Source organism: Schistocerca serialis, chromosome 2, assembly GCF_023864345.2.
Source record: "Schistocerca serialis cubense isolate TAMUIC-IGC-003099 chromosome 2, iqSchSeri2.2, whole genome shotgun sequence".
NCBI classification, from domain to species: Eukaryota; Metazoa; Arthropoda; class Insecta; order Orthoptera; family Acrididae; genus Schistocerca; species Schistocerca serialis.
Genome location: NC_064639.1, coordinates 273,512,372 through 273,530,466, shown reverse-complemented (window position 1 = coordinate 273,530,466; position 18,095 = coordinate 273,512,372). Strand labels below are relative to the sequence as shown.

Sequence of the window (18,095 nt, the reverse complement as noted above, 5' to 3'; positions counted from 1 at the left end):
TTGCAGTCCGAACTGCTGCGAGACTTACAGGAAGAGAGTGAATGAGGTTCTGGAAGATACCGACAAAGATCTGTACCCATGCTGGCTCCACTGCTTTGGCCAGCTGCGCTATGTTCCCCGGATGAGGATTCAGGTGCCAAAGTCCGATCGAGGTGGTCCGACAGATTCTCGATTGGTTCTAATCCAGGGAGTTTGTTGGTCAGGGGAGTATAGTAAACTCTTTCTGGTGCTCTTCGAACCCCGCACGTAAATTGCGAGCTGTATGACAAGTTGCACTGTCCTGCCGGTTGATGCCATCCTGCCGAGGATAAACAAACTGCATATATGGGTGAAAGTGATCCACAAGGATGGATGCATACTTGTGTTGATCCATTGTGCCTTTCAACATGACGGAATCATCCAGGGAATCTCACAACAACATTCCCAAGATTAACGCTTCCTTTTGCGACTTGAACTCTTCCGAAGATTGTTGCAGGGTGTTTGCTTTCAGGCGTTTTACGCCATACAAGCCAACGGCCGTCTGTAATCTGAAAAGGCTACCCGTCGCCATTCAGTGGACGTCCAGTTGCACTGCTATCGATGAACAGCAGTCATCGTGGGTGCATGAACCAGGTGCATGCTGTGGAGGCCTGCAGCAACGTTAGACGAACAGTCATTGAGCAGACACTGTTGGTAGCTTCTTGGTTCATGTGGGCGGTCAGCTGCTCAACAGTTGCACGTCTGTTCGCCCTTACGCATCCCACAGCCATTGTTCACACCTGCCACTTATGGCCCATGGTGTACCACAGTTACCTCGGTGCCGGTTTTTTGACAGTGCCATTTTGCCACGCACTGTATAATTTAACCAAGGCGGCACGTGGACAGTTTACATACTCAGACGTTTTGGAAACGCTTCCACCTTCGGCCCGAAAGCCAGTGATCGTGCCCTTTTAGACGTCAGGAAAATCGTTCCGTTTCCAAAAAACTGGTTCAAATGGCTCTGAGCACTATGGGACTTAACTTCTGAGGTCATCAGTCCCCTAGGACTTAGAACTACTAAAACCTAAATAACCTAAGGACATCACACACATCCATGCCCGAGGCAGGATTCGAACCTGCGACCGCAGCGGTCGCGCGGTTCCAGACTGTAGCGCCTAGAACCGCTCGGCCACTCCGGCCGGCGTTCCGTTTCCGCTTAACAAAACGACATGCTTTACATAGCCTCCACTGCTAGTGCTGGTACCTGCGTCAGAGAGTGGCTATTGCATGTTGACGTCGAACGTCACATTAATGTGGCCGGATCATGTATACAGGGTGAGTCACCTAACGTTACCCCTGGATATATTTCGTAAATCACTTCAAATACTGACGAATCGATTCCACGGACCGAACGTGAGAAGAGGGGCTAGTGTAATTGGTTAATACAAACCATAAAAAAATGCACGGAAGTATGTTTTTTAACACAAACCTACGTCTTTTTAAATGGAACCCCGTTAGTTTTGTTAGCACATCTGACCATATAAACAAATACGTAATCAGTGCCGTTTGTTGCATTGTAAAATGTTAATTGCATCGGGAGATATTGTAACCTAAATTTGACGCTTGAGTACCACTCCTCCGCTGTTCGATCGTGTGTATCGGAGAGCACCGAATTACGTAGGGATCCAAAGGGAACGGTGATGGACCTTAGGTACAGAAGAGACTGGAGCAGCACATTACGGCCACATGCTAACACCATTTTATTGGTCTTTTTCACTGACGCACATGTACATTACCATGAGGGGTGAGGTACACGTACACACGTGGTTTCCGTTTTCAATTACGGAGTGGAATAGAGTGTGTCCCGACATGTCAGGCCAATAGATGTTCAATGTGGTGGCCATCATTTGCTGCACACAATTGCAATCTCTGGAGTAATGAATGTCGTACACGCCGCAGTACATCTCGTGTAATGTTGCCGCAGGCTGCCACAATACGTTGTTTCATATCCTCTGGGGTTTTAGGCACATCACGGCACACATTCTCCTTTAACGTACCCCACAGAAAGAAGTCCAGAGGTGTAAGATCAGGAGAACGGGCTGGCCAATTTATGCGTCCTCCACGTCCTATGAAATGCCCGTCGAACATCCTGTCAAGGGTCAGCCTAGTGTTAATTGCGGAATGTGCAGGTGCACCATCATGCTGATACCACATACGTCAACGCGTTTCCAGTGGGACATTTTCGAGCTACGTTGGCAGATCATTCTGTAGAAACGCGATGTATGTTGCAGCTGTTTGGTCCCCTGCAATGAAGTGAGGACCAATGAGGTGGTCGCCAATGATTCCGCACCATACATTTACAGTCCACGGTCGCTGTCGCTCTACCTGTCTGAGCCAGCGAGGACTGTCCACGGACCAGTAATGCATGTTCCGTAGATACACTACCCCGTGGTTTGTGAAACCCGCTTCATCGGTAAACTGGTAGAACTGCAACGCATTCTCTGTTAATGCCCATTGAGAGAATTGCACTCGATGATTAAAGTCATCACCATGTAATTGCTGATGTAGCGACACATGAAACGGGTGAAAGCGGTGACGATGCAGTATGCGCATGACACTACTTTGACTCAGTCCACCGGCTCTCGCAATGTCCCGTGTACTCATGTGTGGGTTCATGGCAACAGCAGCTAACACACCAACTGCACCCGCTTCTCCTGTGACGGGCCTGTTACGGACCCGTTTGCGTGCTACGACCATACCTGTTGCATACAGTTGTCGGTAGATGTTTTGCAATTTGCGGCACGTTGGATGCTCTCTGTCCGGGTACCGTTCTGCATACACCCTTCAGGTTTCAGCTGCATTTCGTCGACACTCGCCATAGATGAGTATCATCTCCGCCTTTTCAGAGTTCGAATACACCATGGTCACAGTTCCTACAACACTACACTATCACAGACGTCTGGTAACACGGTGTACTACAGTTGGTCTGCGTGCAGAGACGAATGCAGAATAACAATAGCAGCAAGCGCTACATGCGGACACTGCGACAGCTAGACCAAACCACAACAGTGCACTACAGCCACACTCGTAAACACGGTCGTCATCGTAAACATGTCCCTGTAGATGCTGCTCGCCGACCGTGGCCCGTGTTTGTTACAACACGTAACTGAACGTCGGAGGTTTCAAGCGTCAACTTTAGGTTACAATATCTCCGGATGTAATTAACATTTTACAATGCAACAAACGGCACTGATTACGTATTTGTTTATATGTTCAGATGTGCTAACAAAACTAACGTGGTTCCATTTTAAAAAAACGTAGGTTTGTGTTAAAAAACATACTTTCGTGCATTTTTGTATGGTTTGTATTGAACAATTACACTAGCCCCTCTCCTCACGTTCGGTCTGTGGAATCGGTTCGTCAGTATTTGATGTGGTTTACGAAATATATCCTGCGGTAACGCTAGGTGACTCACCCTGTATACTCCTTGAACGCTCGCTAGAGGTCATTTCCGTGTGGGGCTTTCTCTCTCTCTTCCGAACTCCAACGGGAAACAGCCTGAGGTTGCGGGCAGCGAGTGTAAGGGACAGGGGGCACTACATAAGCAGTGTGCGAGAAGTTGTTAATTTGGGTTGGGCGGGTAGCGTGCTCGGATATCCGAACTGTTTATACGTCTGCTCGTGTAAAGCGGGAAATCCGAATTCGAACCCCAGTCCGGCACAGATTTTCAATTGCCGCCACTGAATTCATTTCAATGCCCGGCTATGGGCGATGCCAGAATTTCTGTTTCATTTCATCAAAGATATAATGTTTCTATGGGAAATCAATGTCACAAACTACAATCATGCAAGTTTTTGATAGTTGTGAGATAACTGTGATGCCCAAAAACCCAGTTAATGGTTTTAGTTTTGAGATGTTAATACTCGATCGAGTATTACGCTTACATAATCTAACCTTTTAGTGCTATGAAATGAAAAGTTACCGTTTGTTAGATTGAGATCACAAAGGTGGAAAGCTATAATTATTGCCTGGGATTCAGCGGGATAAATACAGAGGTGGCGTCGGGTACATTGGAAGGTGAAGCTGTTGAGGTTTAGTTGACACAGACTTTGGTAAGTGTGAGTGAAACGACGCGGAAGGCATTGTCTTCGGTGTACTGGAACAGGTATTCGGATGAGAATGGTTTTCGAACGTCAACTGTGCATAGGGGAGAAAGCAGCGATGATAGGACGCAAGACTACATTTGTTACTGGAAGAGAAAAACCGGAGTGGATATTGCTTTTTGTTACCTAGGATAGGCTTTATCAATGCCCAGGGATAGGAGGAGTGGCGACTCAAGCCGTACTCTGAGATGAAGAGAGAAAAGTGCGGTTTGGTGTGTTGGGGGATGCCTTTGTCGAGGACAGATTCATATATACTGCTGAATATTTTGGTAAGGTCAATAGGCTGACAGACAGTGGTACCACTGGGAGATTTCTTAGGTTTAAGAAAGATAAACATTTTCTTTATACAGTCGGAAGAGCTTGTAAGGGTGTTAGCGTCAGTTGTTCTCGTAGTGTAGATGGCAGCGCACGAGACTGCTCAGCCTTTGGCTCAGGTTAGATCCTTACTACCGTCCCATGTCCAGTTTTGGATCACTCTCCTGTTCGGTTTTAGGCAACCAAACAAAGAACGCTTTCGGCGACACCCGTCTCTGGAGGACCGCTACAATTTGCGCGCAGACCGGCCTGATTGGTTAACTTCAATGCTAATTAACTCGGACACGGCGCAAAGTATCGAATTTTCTCTTGGCAACTGTTTCTTATGAAAATGGAATTACAAAACCTTAAGGAGCCAAAATCGCCTCTGTACCTGAAGAATGTCAAGCATATACAATTATCTCTGAAACCCTCGCAAGCTTTTCAGACAGTTTGTGATCACCCTGTATAAAATTATCAACAAACAAAAATTAGGAATAGAAGCATCTTTGATGTCTTTCACAGTTCTGGGAAACAACTGTTACCAAGGATGATGATGTTGATGGTTTTGAGAAACAGGAGGGTACCTTACTTAGGGTAATAAGTGGAGAAGTCGTGTCTAAGAACTTGGAGCGTGTTGCTCTGCGACAGTCACATTATAAGATGTACAGTAACAATGAGTTTGTGTCCGTGTAATGGTGTGTACGTATTCCAAGTTTCGTGACAGGAAGGGGATGTGTCGATGATCTTGTTTACGTGTGAAACTACGTTCTGATTGAAATTAGCATTAAAAAGAATGGTGGTTATGTCTTGAGGATGAAAAGACTAGCTTTAGGTATGCGGTCGGAGAGGTGTGGCTGTTGTGACAGAATGGATAGTGTGCAGCAGGATTGTAGTCTGAGAGACTGATGTGTAAGTGCAATTCGGGTGGAGTTACAGTGTGTCCCAGTCCCAGATATGGGGCAAGAAGTTTTTTTTTCCTTTATTGTTATTTAAACATCTTTACATAAGGTGGGCTGGCAGCAGCATACTACGCTGCTCTTCAGCCACAGGTTTGACAGTGAAAATACAAAGAAGACACATATGATACTGAACAAAGTGGCGGGCAAAAAACGGTTTTTTTCCTTTATTGTTATTTAAACACCTTTACATGAGGTGGGATGGGGCAAGGAGTTCTAAATGCGGATAATATTCTCTTATTTCGTCACGAAATGAAATGAGAAGTGCATTCGTTATGTCACTCACCAGCCATGCAGCGCACGATAGCAGGGAAGTCTGCCTCGCAGTGCTCGGGGTCTTGGCCGGTGTTGCCGTCGAGGATGCTCTGGATGTTGCAGAACCCGAAACACGCCGCTGACACGTTGCTGGCGGCGCAGCAGTCGGTGTAGTTGTGGTTGCGCGTGCCGTCGCCAGATGGCTCGGCAGGCGCGCCCAGGCCCGTCGACGATCCACCGTGGACACCTGTTGCCGTAGCGTTGCCCTCCAGCGCAGACTGCGACCGTGTCAGCACTGCGGGAACACCATACCACGCGTGTTACTCGTTACTGTCTGCAAACACACTGAAAACGTATTTCTTGTGGTTCACGTGTGTGCATCTCGTTAATGTGTTGTCGGCCCTGTCTCAACGTCAACATGGACAGCACAAAGAAACAATTCTGCTTGCAGCCCGTACAGTCCTCCCTCTACCCACTTCCACACACTAATTTCTTCAATTTTCCTCCACATCTTCGAACACTCGAACATCTCCCAGACGTCTGTTATCTCATCAATCTCTTCCAAACCATAGTTTACTGCTAAGTTTGTACCTACATATGCAGCCTCCGATATCGACACTCTGCATGTCCCAGTCCAACACATCTTTAACAGACTCTTCTCCTAAGCCAATCATTCGTACCGACAATTAGTTATGTGACGAGTTTATGCTCTAGCCACCTATTCTCCCCACACATCAGGCCTCTTATATCTCAATGTTATTATCAAGACCTTCTGGCCATTCAAATCCAGCATTTACTTACTGACTAGACAGCTCCACCCCGTTTCCCCCACGTGGCGAATACATCACATTTTTCTCCATCCTGTGATGCTTCCATCCAATACTAACCTGCAATTGCCCCGTCTCCTAATCGCAGCCAGCGCCACCCTCAAGCATACTACAATGCTGCCAATATATTTATCACATATGCTATTAATTAAATAGCGGGACAGCACATTAAATTTTCTTGCTTTATGCAGCGTTGATTACCCGGAACAAGTCTTTGCACGCGACATTGTATGAAAGTCGAACTTGAACGGGTAGCGTTCTCGCTTCCCGCGCCCGGGTTCCCGGGTTCGATTCCCGGCGGGGTCAGGGATTTTTCTCTGCCTCGTGATGACTGGGTGTTGTGTGATGTCCTTAGGTTAGTTAGGTTTAAGTAGTTCTAAGTTCTAGGGGACTGATGACCATAGATGTTAAGTCCCATAGTGCTCAGAGCCATTTGAATTTTTTTGAACTTAAACGACGGTGGAAAGCGGGAGAAGAAGAAGCTGGAAGACTTAGAAATACCGGGTGATCAAAAAGTCAGTATAAATTTGAAAACTTAATAAACCACGGAATAATGTAGATAGAGAGGTAAAAATTGACACACATGCTTGGAATGACTAGGGGTTTTATTAGAACAAAAAAAAAACAACAACAAAAGAACACCCCATATTGCTAGAAGCGTGACAGATCTCTTGCGCGCTTCGTTTGGTGATGATCCTGTGCTCAGCCGCCACTTTCGTAATGATTGGCCTCCCAGGTCCCCAGACCTCAGTACGTGCGGTTATTGGCTTTGGGGTTACCTGAAGTCGCAAGTGTATCGTGATCGACCAACACCTCTAGGGATGCTGAAAGACAACATCCGACGCCAATGCCTCACCATAACTCCGGACATGCTTTACAGTGCTGTTCACAACATTATTCCTCGACTACAGCTATTGTTGAGGAATGATGGTGGACATATTGAGCATTTCCTGTAAAGCACATCATCTTTGCTTTGTCTTACTTTGTTATGCTAATTATTGCTATTCTGATCAGATGAAGCGCCATCTGTCGGACATTTTTTTGAACTTTTGTATTTTTTGGTTCTAATAAAACCCCATGTCATTCCAAGCATGTGTGTCAATTTGTACCTCTCTATCTACGTTATTCCGTGATTTATTCAGTTTTCAAATTTATACTGACTTTTTGGTCACCCGATATATTACAATCGATAAGGATTCTGAGAGCATTGTCTGAAGGATTGAAAGCGTACGTATAAAGACAACTATGGCTGTTTTTGTTGAGGCTGTACTATGAGGACTGAGAGCAGATCACACGCAACATGTCTATCTCCAGAAGGAGTGGGTACATCACTTAGAAAAGAATGGGGTTAAGAAGAAAGCTAAGAGGAAAATGATTAAGAGAATTAGAATGACGTGCAGCTAAATATACAGATTGGAAAGCGGTAGAAGAGCTGTCAACTTCTGTTGTCTAGAAGCCGGGAGAGCATACGCTGAGTGAATCAAGGGAAATACCGGAAATTAATAGGCAAACGCAAAGACAGCGCTCTTCAAAGGACTCTACTGGGTTTAAATATCGCAATGCAGCTGAGAACGAAATTCCTGAATCAGCAAGTCCGCGACGCAGCATTGTATGGAATTAGAGCGTCGACAGTGTAAAAGCCCAGAGAAGAAGCCGCAAGAGCTTGAAAAGTGCTCCGTCCATTCAGAACAAAACAAACGCAACGCTGCATGCACGAGCAGAGTCACCGTCATTCACTCCTACAAAAATAGAGAACGTATTATTGCATTGAGTTTAACGAAAACAGGTGAAAATATGAATGTATCTACGTCCTTCACAACTGAAAGAAATTTTAATAAGTATAACGATTTATAAAACATATATCTCCTTTCCAGGCTCCAAGTTAAATGTAAATGACGTAAGAAAGTGTGGATACTGTTGCGCATGTGCAAATTATTACTGAAAGGTCAGGAAAGGAACTTGACGATGACAGCTTGCTGATTAAAAAGTAAATAATAACTAAAATAGTAAACTTATTTAATTTATCTTACATGACTAAAATAATCATGAACTCTATTCCAAGCCCATAAAATTCTGTGCTAGCCTACAGCCGCCAACATACATTTCGTGTAAGAGCCACGAAGATAAGTTAAGAGAAATTAGTGCTCTTACGGAAGCATACAGACAGTCGTTTTTCCCTCGCTCTCTTAGCAAGTGGAATAGGACAGGAAATAGTTAAGTCGTGTGATAAGGTATCCTCCGCCATGCACCATACGGTGGCTTGCGGAGTATGTATATACAGGGTGTTCGGGAATTCCCGCTACAAACTTGGACTTATAGAGGGGAGAGAGTACATAATATTTTGAACAGGAACCCATGTTCGGAAACGGCCATTTGAAAACTTATTTGCTAGGTAAGTATGCAACAGGCTAATCATGGTGGGGGTGTTTACTTCGATTTAGCTGGCGTCTTTTGATGTCTATTCCACCTCTGTGACCTGGTTCGAGCCTCATTCACTTGTATGTGAGTGTTACAGCAACATGGCTGAGTAGACGTTTGTAGAATACACCGACATGATCCTTCTGAATGGCAAAGCTCAGGGTAATGAAAGAGCTGCTCATTGTCTTTTCGCCACAATTACGCAACGACTTCGAGAAAGTATATCTTCGCCGTCAGCAAGGGTAACTGTGGTGTTCCGAGGAAACGCTGCATACCCTAATTGGAGGAGGTCCTAATGCATCACGTGGAACAGAACCTGTCAACGAGTACACGAGCAATTTCTTTGGCAATTAGTGAGTGGAACTGTAAAATAAGTGATATACTGGGTCACGCGTAATTGGTTAGTTGTAAAAGTGGTCGCATTGCCAACATGTTTTCATATGGTTGCCGCACGGGAATGATACGTTTCCGGACGTGGTTTCCAACTCAGAATGTTATCTACTCACTCCCCTCTACAAGTCGTAGAAGTTTGCAACGGGAATTTCCGTATACTGTATAGGTGTACACGTCAGGAGGGCGAACAAACAGAATCTAAATTTCAGCTTTGGAGACCGTAAAAACGAAGAGGGCAAACGCCATGTTGTACTGGCGTACTAATAACTACCCGGTTAAAATGAACTGCACGCGTGATCCAGGCTAGCTCTCTTGTTGAGTCCGCCCCGGTAGCTGAGTGGTCAGCGTGACAGACTGTCAATCCTAAGGGCCCGGGTTCGATTCCCGGCTGGGTCGGAGATTTTCTCGGCTCAGGGGCTGGGTGTTGTGTTGTCCTTATCATCATCATTTCATCCCCATCGACATGCAAGTCGCCGAAGTGGCGTCAAATCGAAAGACCTGCACCAGGCGAACGGTCTACCCGACGGGAGGCCCTAGCCACACGACATTTCCATTTCTCTTGTTGAGCTCGTGTATTCCAGAAGTACCACATAACGAGCAGAAATCGTTATCACCAATCAGGAGTGATTGACAGGGCTGTCCCTGCAACACCCTTTAATATCCAGCGCAGCGCGATAGGAAAAAAGGAAATTAATTTTCGTAATTAAAATCGGCTACATAATACCGGATATGCCGCCGAGAACTCCGGCAACGCACACCGCACTAAAAACCTTTTTATGAAAAGCGGTGCCCCGTCACGGAAACGTGGCCCCAAATTTCATTATGGGACGCTCGCAGAGTCGCCGGTCGTTCATTTACATACAAATATCCAGTTTCCACGGCCGATGATTACCCGCTTCGGTCTGAATTTCATTAGGGTCTCCGGAACGCGAGAGCCAGTCACTGGTGGTTGTTAAATATTTATACGAATAAAGTTGGTGCGACACTACGCGGCTTTTCCTTGACGCGGAATTGAGTTACGGCCGCGTAATAATCAGCTAATACGGGCGTAATTTAGTTGTCGTTGCTGCTGTTGGAGAGGGTAATTTTTTTTGTCGCAGTGATAGACTGAGGGTGTCACGGTGTACGCATTGGTGTGACTGTCGTAAGATCACTTCGGCGAGACACGTTAGCCATATACATTGAGGTAAAGAAAGTCATGTGATACCTCCTAATATTGTGTTGGACCTCCGTTTGCCCGGAGCAGTGCAGCAACTCGACATGGCATGGACTCAAGAAGTAGTTGGAAGTCCCCCGCAGAAATAACGAGCCATGCTGCCTCTCTCTCTCGCTTATGTCCCATAAATGTTCGATGGGATCCATGCCAGGCACTCTGGGTGGCCGAATCATTCACTCAGATTGTCCAGAATGTTCTTCAAAACAGTCGCAAACAATTGTGGCCCGTTGACATCATTCTTGCTAACATGAGGTCCATGAATAAAATGGTCTCCAAGTAACCGAACGTGACCATTTCCAGTCAATGACCGGTTCAGTTGGACCAAAGGACCCAGTCCATTCCATGAAAACATAGACCAGCCACCACCAGCCTTCAAAGTGCCTTGTTCACAACTTCACGGCTTCGTGGGAAAATGGTATCCAAGTAACCGAACAGACCATTTCCAGTCAATGACCGGTTCAGTTGGACCAAAGGACCCAGTCCATTCCATGAAAACATAGACCAGCCACCACCAGCCTTCAAAGTGCCTTGTTCACAACTTCACGGCTTCGTGGGAAAATTGTATCCAAGTAACCGAACAGACCATTTCCAGTCAATGACCGGTTCAGTTGGACCAAAGGACCCAGTCCATTCCATGAAAACATAGACCAGCCTCCACCAGCCTTCAAAGTGCCTTGTTCACAACTTCACGGCTTCGTGGGAAAATGGTATCCAAGTAACCGAACAGACCATTTCCAGTCAATGACCGGTTCAGTTGGACCAAAGGACCCAGTCCATTCCATGAAAACATAGACCAGCCACCACCAGCCTTCAAAGTGCCTTGTTCACAACTTCATGGCTTCGTGGGAAAATGGTATCCAAGTAACCGAACAGACCATTTCCAGTCAATGACCGGTTCAGTTGGACCAAAGCACCCAGTCCACTCCATGAAAACATAGCCCACACCATTATGGCGCCACCACCAGCTTTCAAAGTGCCTTGTTCACAACTTGGGTCCATGGCTTCGTGGGGTATGTGCCACAATCGAACCCTAAGATCAGCTCTTACGAAGTGAAACCGGGACTTATCTAACTAGGCCAGCCCAGGAGAGGCGCTGCAGGCGATGTCGTGCTGTTAGCAAAGGCACTCGCGTCGGTCGTCTACTGCCATAGCCCGTTAACGCTAACTTTCACCGTACTGTAGTAATCGATACTTCGATCGTACGTCCCATATTGATTTCTACGGTTGTTTCACGCAGTGTTGCTTGTCTTTGAGCACTGACAATTCTACGCAAACGCCGCTGCACTCGGTCGTCAAGTGAAGGCCGCCGGCCACTGCATTGTCCGTGGTAATGCTTCAAATTGGTATTCTCATCACACTCTTGACACTGTGTATCTCAGAATACTGAATTCTATAACGATTTCCGAAATGGTATCTCCCGTGCGTCTAGCTCCAAGTACCACACCGCCTTCAAACTCCCGTCATTCCGGCGTGATAACGTTGGAGTTCTCTTCACATGAATCATCTGAGTACAAATGACAGCTCCACCAGAGCACTGCCCTTTTACACCTTGTGTACGCAATACTTCCGTCATCTGTATATATGCATATCGCTATTCCATGACTTTCGTCACCTTCGTGTATGCTTCCCTCGCAACCCACGTGCAGGGAATTTTCCTCTGGATGCAGTGTTGCAGTAACGATAGCTCCATTACACCGCACCATTTTTCAGAAATTACGGTAAAATTACAAACGCACACGGGTTAAAGGTTTTTAGTCATGCACAGTTCCAGTAACAAAATAAAAATGGGTACACCCTATCGGTTCCGAGCAAAGTGCCGGAATTGGTAATAGCTTCCCAAATATTCCAAATTAGGAACCTCCTCTTAGCTTACTCCTGTTTCGCTCAGTGATCTGAATGAAAAGAGCAGAGGCCCACAACATCTACATCTACAAATAGATCTATATTCCGTAAACCACCTTATGGTGTATGGCGAATGGCAGTTTGTGTACAATCGCACGATTTTAAATTAGATGAACTTAATTTGACGAAAATTTTACGTTGCGTCAATAATGTCATTAGCGAGGTACTGGAAGAAGCTTCGTAAAAATATTTACCGTACCTCGTCGTCCATTTCAAGCGGTTTGTCGAAACTACACAGCGCTTGAATCAGAAGGAACACAGATGGTAATTTGAATCTGTCCAAGCACACATTCAGAACGGTAGGTGTGGATCTTTTAGGATAGTATGCATTGCCTGGATGAATTTAGATGAATGTAACCTTAAAAGTTCTTAAAGACTCTTGGCGAAGTCGCTAAATGCAGCTAAATCTATAGAAACCCAGTGGGATTGACGATTGTGGACTGCTTTCTGGTCGTTAACAACTCTAAGTGTACTTAAGTGGATGCTATGTATACGCTCACACAGAAAGAGAAAGGGAGAGAGAGAGAGAGAGAGGGGGGAGGGATCATTAACATCGAGTGCTGTTCCGAAAAAATTGCAATTAGAGCCGACCGAGAGGCGTGTTACTTACCGCTAAGCTTGTGGAAGGAGCGAACGATGGGGTTGCTGTTGACTTCACACACGTAGATGCCGGAGTCCGAAGGCATAGCGTTCCGGATCACCAGTACCCAAACGTCGCCACCTGCAATGAGAATAAAGTAGTTGGCATTGATGTGTTCACAGAGATTGTCAAGCATATTGTTTGTTCGTAGACTTGCATCAAAGCCCACGCTACACACACACACACACACACACACACACACACACACACACACAAAACGGTAGGCTTTAATGTTTTTATAAAGTAATCAGACGAAAGACGTTTTTGATACCTTAAATCTTCTTCTTAACGCTGTCTCAGAGAAAGCAAGGTGTAACTATAGGGAACAGACACTACAGCAGAGCCGAGTAAGGCCTGTAGACGGTGCCCGATAGCTCTATGATCGGTTGGCCTAGTAACGGAAGAATGAGGGGAGGTGGCCACAAGCGTATCGTACAAGAACGACAAGTATCAGTGAAAGATAAGACATGCGTTCCGAACCAACGCCATGGTGTCTGGAGGCCGCGAAATATTGCTGGACTCAACATAGTGAGGAACATACGGAGAAACCAGATACTGTCTGATAGTAGTAGTAGTAGTAGTAGTAGTAGTAAAAGTAGCGTATGTGTGTGTGTGTGTCCATCTCAAACTACAGTGAAGCAGCGAAGAGAAGTAAAGAGAGAAACAGTAAAGCTGGACACTAGACAATGAGGTCTTTAACTGTTCCCTAAGATCAGTAACCCTAACATTCTAATAAGTAATCATACTAGAAGTGCTAGTATTAATACTGTTCGCCTAATTTTCAGTAGTAGTAGTTGCCGTTGAGAAATAGATAAGGTGGTCGTAGTAACAGCGACTATTAATCCTGTATTAGTTGTATTGTTTATTATTGTAGTAGTAATACACTGAAGCGTTAAAGAAACTGGTGTAGGCATTCGTATTCAAAAATTAATAAGAGATATGTAAACAGGAAGTTGCGGTAGGCAACTCCTATATTAGACAACAAGTGTCTGGCGCAGTTGTTAGATCGGTTACTGCTGCTACAATGGCATGTTATCGAGATGTGAGTTTGAACGTAGTGTTATAGTCGGCGCATGAGCGTTGGGACACAGCATGTCCGAGGTAGCAATGAAGTTTGGATATTCCCGTACGTCCATTTAACATGAATATCAGGAATTCGGTAAATCATCAAATTTTATGGACAGCCCTGCAGGATTCATGGTGTCAATTCCCTCCAGCACTACTTCAGACTTTAATCGAGTCTATGCCACATCGTGTTGCGTCTCTTCTGCGAGCTCGCGGAAGCCGTACACGATATTAGGCTGGTGTACCAGTTTCTTTGCCTCTTCAGTGTATATGCTGTTGTAACGGTACTCATAGCAGTAGTTGAAAGGGTTTGAAATAACTAAAACATGTGACTCTTTTGCTGTCACAGGTAAATAATATCCGAATGAGAGTGGAAAAGATGTCAAGCAAAATATAGAGTGTAGCGTACAAGTAGCTATCTAAATATTAGAGCGCCAGTAACAGAAAGAAATAAAAATAAGGAAAAATAGTATTATAGGTACTGTGGACTCAGCTAAGTGTTCGGAATAGAGAAAAAGAAAACGAAATAGATTATCACTAAATCACACATAAACGTTATTCTTTATGTAAATGTCCATTATCGTCATCGAGATAGTGGACTATGATAAATAAATACATAAATAAGTGTGTGAATGTTCCATTTGTAGCACCGACTTCTATTGCATGTCGTCGAAGGAAAATCAAGCCTCTCTCTTTTTCGTTACAGGTTTCATTCAAATTCTGCTCTTTTACTTCATAGCACGTAACTACGTAGTGTTCTCAAATATTCGGAGGGTGGTCATCATAGCATATCGTGAGCCCACAATTCGTATACGACACTGTATACCATATTTCCAAATGTTCCAGGGAGATCACAATGTTATCACACTGTGAAACTTAACTTTACGTTTCTAAGTCTGTATCGACACGAAAATAGACAAGTGACTACCCGATCTGTCAAACACTGCAGTAACTGGGTCACTAACCAGTGGAAGAAAGGAATTATGGTAGAATTTCCTTTTGTATTAACTGCTCTTAATTGTTGATCATGTTTCCTCATAATGAGGGTATGCGTCTGACTCAAACGGTTCGCTCAATGAAGCTAAGCGAGCTTCTCCAAGAACTCCTCAATTTTCAGTTTTTTATGGTACCGAAGGAATATAGATCAATTTAGTTTCCACACGAATTTCTTGTTTACTGTAGCTAACGGCACACTATAAGGTATTCAAGAAGACATAAATCGTTTTCGAGTATCGAGTCGAAATCACACTGAATGTAAATTGAGAGCGCACGTTAGGAAACATGACTGCCTTCTGCTGTTGGAAGCAGTACACATTTCCTGGACATACTTTACATTTCGTGATATCCAAACAAGGTTTTCTACTAAAGAGGCGAATATTTTATTGCATGCGTAATATTCGTATTTTTTATACATCCGATGAAAATAGTATTTTTTAAATGTAATAAGTTATTCCTTAGTCATGCTTATAAACACCGAGAACATAATACGCGTTATGTTATTGCACTGTTTACTTCAAAAGCTCTAGGAGGCTAGTTTACTTTTCCAGTAAAAATGAAAGAAGAAGGAAAATAGCTGCTTCATAATCTCGGTACATGTAAAAGGCAAGGAAAATAACGACATGGCAAAATACTACTTATCGTTAAAACCTTAATCCCTTAATCCGAAATCTGGTACGCGTATAAATGTATAAACAGTTAATGGTGTGCACTGTCCATGTTACGTGTGACAGCCTGTATAATTAGAGGCAGATGTACGTGCCGAATACCTCCAGGAGAGGAATCAACAAGTCAGACGGGGTGTCCAGTGTTCAGAGAAACTGCGATTGTATACAACAAAACCAAGGTGAAAGAAGTACATCATCATTATCATGACATTTATAAACACCGCGAACGCCAGAGCACTGAGTCTGAAATTTTACTGGATGGAAGACACAACGGGAATATAAATGCGGCGATATATGCGAGTGCTTCTTTCATTTATTTACGTTATATTGCTGGCGGTTACAAGTTAAATAAACTATTCAATAGCTGCATTGGCTAAGCTCTTAAATTTGCAATGACAAAGCCTTCGCACAGGGTAGCTGACTTCGGGATCGTCTCTTCAGGTTTCTGTTGTGTTTAACCATTTTATCGCGTACAATCTTCTGCACATCACGATTTCTAGTAACGTTAATACAGCCGACAGTTACTTTTTCTTCATCCTTCTTCCGCGCTGTACGATCCCAATGAAGTCAATAACGTGCCCCCTCTTACAGTTTCCCATGCCGTATCAAAGGGTCACAGGGCAATGCGTTTCACACTGCACCAAGATATGGAAAAGAAATAAACAAGCCGCAGGTAATTAAGTGCATGCGTTAATATCGTGATGCACGAAGGGTCTCGTACGTATCTTCTTCACTGACAAAGTGCTTGGGGACTGGAAACAAATGAAACGATAACACTGAGATGGTAAACTACATGAAATTTCTCTCAAGACATGTCCAAGGACTCCGAATTATTATTCTCCGCGGGACTGGAGACGGGTTGTATTTCCAACACAGCATGCCATATTTCGCAGTGACGATTTCATAGGTACTCTGTTAACGGCTGCATCGTGTTATTTTACGTTTATCATTGCACTAAGAAGAAAGTAAAATACACTGACGGAAAAAATGCAACACCAAAAAATAATTAATGTAGGGTAATGAAATTTCGGGAATACGTTTGTCTAGGTAAGATATTTAAGTGATTTACATTGCAAGATCACAGGTTAACGTAATGTACAGGATGGCACCCAGTCAAGGAATATTTTAGGGAATAAGTTTAAAAAATTTATTTCAAAGGCCCAGTGGAATCTTTACAAGTTTTCTCCCAGAGTAATTCACGCCGTGTCTACGGGATAGAAGTCGCTTGCCTTTCAAAACAGAAGCAGTTCTGTCCAGTTAAAGCTGCTGACAGTAGACGCCCTGAGACCTCTGCTGAAACTGCTAGCGAATTCACGCCATTGGTTTTAGCCAATAGCGTGCACGGGATAGCGATCACGTGTGTGGACGCTGGAGTCTTCTGCGGTGACGTACACAGTTGCTTCTCTCTTTTGTAACCCAGACCTCGGGCAGAACAGACGTCTTTTTGGAAGGCAGATCCTCTGGCTCTGCTTTTCCCGACCGGCCACCAACGTAAGTTAACATGAACCGCTTCCCTTCCTTTGCCCATTTCATTTAATTGTTCGACCTCCTAGACTGGCCTAAACCTGGTAACTTCCGACCCTAGGCGTGCCCTTTGTACTCCGTATATTGAAATATATCCTCTTTATGGTACTTAATTTTCTGTTTTGTCATTCAACGACAGCCCTGAATGCCCACTCTCTAATCCTGACCGCTCGACCTCCTGCACACTGCCGCCACGAGGCGTATTTAACAACCTTCTTCCCCCTTCCCTGCCATTTTATACATTAACATTGGTGTCAGAAGTTTCTCTCCCCATCCCAAACCACAAATTCTTTTACAATTGGTGTCAGAAGTGGGATGTAACAATTATATCCCCCTTCCCGGCACATACTCTTTTACATTTGGTATCAGAAGTGGGATGTAACAATTATATCCCCCCCTTTCCGACACGAACTCTTTTACAGTAAGCGCGAGATGAGCCATTGCAAATGTGAAATGATAGTACGTTAATAACCGGAGTGCCGGCCGGAGTGGCCGAGCGGTTAAAGGCGCTACAGGCTGGAACCGCACGACCGCTACGGTCGCAGGTTCGAATCCTGCCTCGGGCATGGATGTGTGTGATGTCCTTAGGTTAGTTAGTTTAAGTAGTTCTAAGTTCTAGGGGACTTGTGACCACAGCAGTTGAGTTCCATAGTGCTCAGAGCCATTTGAACCAATAACCAGTGTAATCGGCAGAATGTTGAATTCAAGCATGCAACCGTAAATGCATTATGTTGTACAGGTGCCGGGTGTCAGTTTGTGCAATGGAGTTCCATGCCTGTTGCACTTGCTTGATCACTACAGGACGGTTTATGCTGTT

At 44.7% G+C, this 18,095-nt stretch overlaps 1 protein-coding gene across 6 annotated transcripts in view; it reads right to left on the bottom strand.

Annotated features, from left to right (window-relative positions):
* The window catches only part of LOC126457029 (Ig-like and fibronectin type-III domain-containing protein 1), a 1,179,953-nt gene that overhangs the window by 129,096 nt on the left and 1,032,762 nt on the right, over positions 1-18,095 (bottom strand). For all 6 annotated transcript variants that reach the window (XM_050093007.1, XM_050093006.1, XM_050093012.1 and 3 more), the window contains 2 exons: positions 12,996-13,106; positions 5,661-5,924 (listed from right to left, as the gene is read on the bottom strand). In XM_050093007.1, the coding sequence (XP_049948964.1) occupies positions 5,661-5,924; positions 12,996-13,106 (375 nt within the window). The remainder of the gene's footprint in view (positions 1-5,660; positions 5,925-12,995; positions 13,107-18,095) is intronic.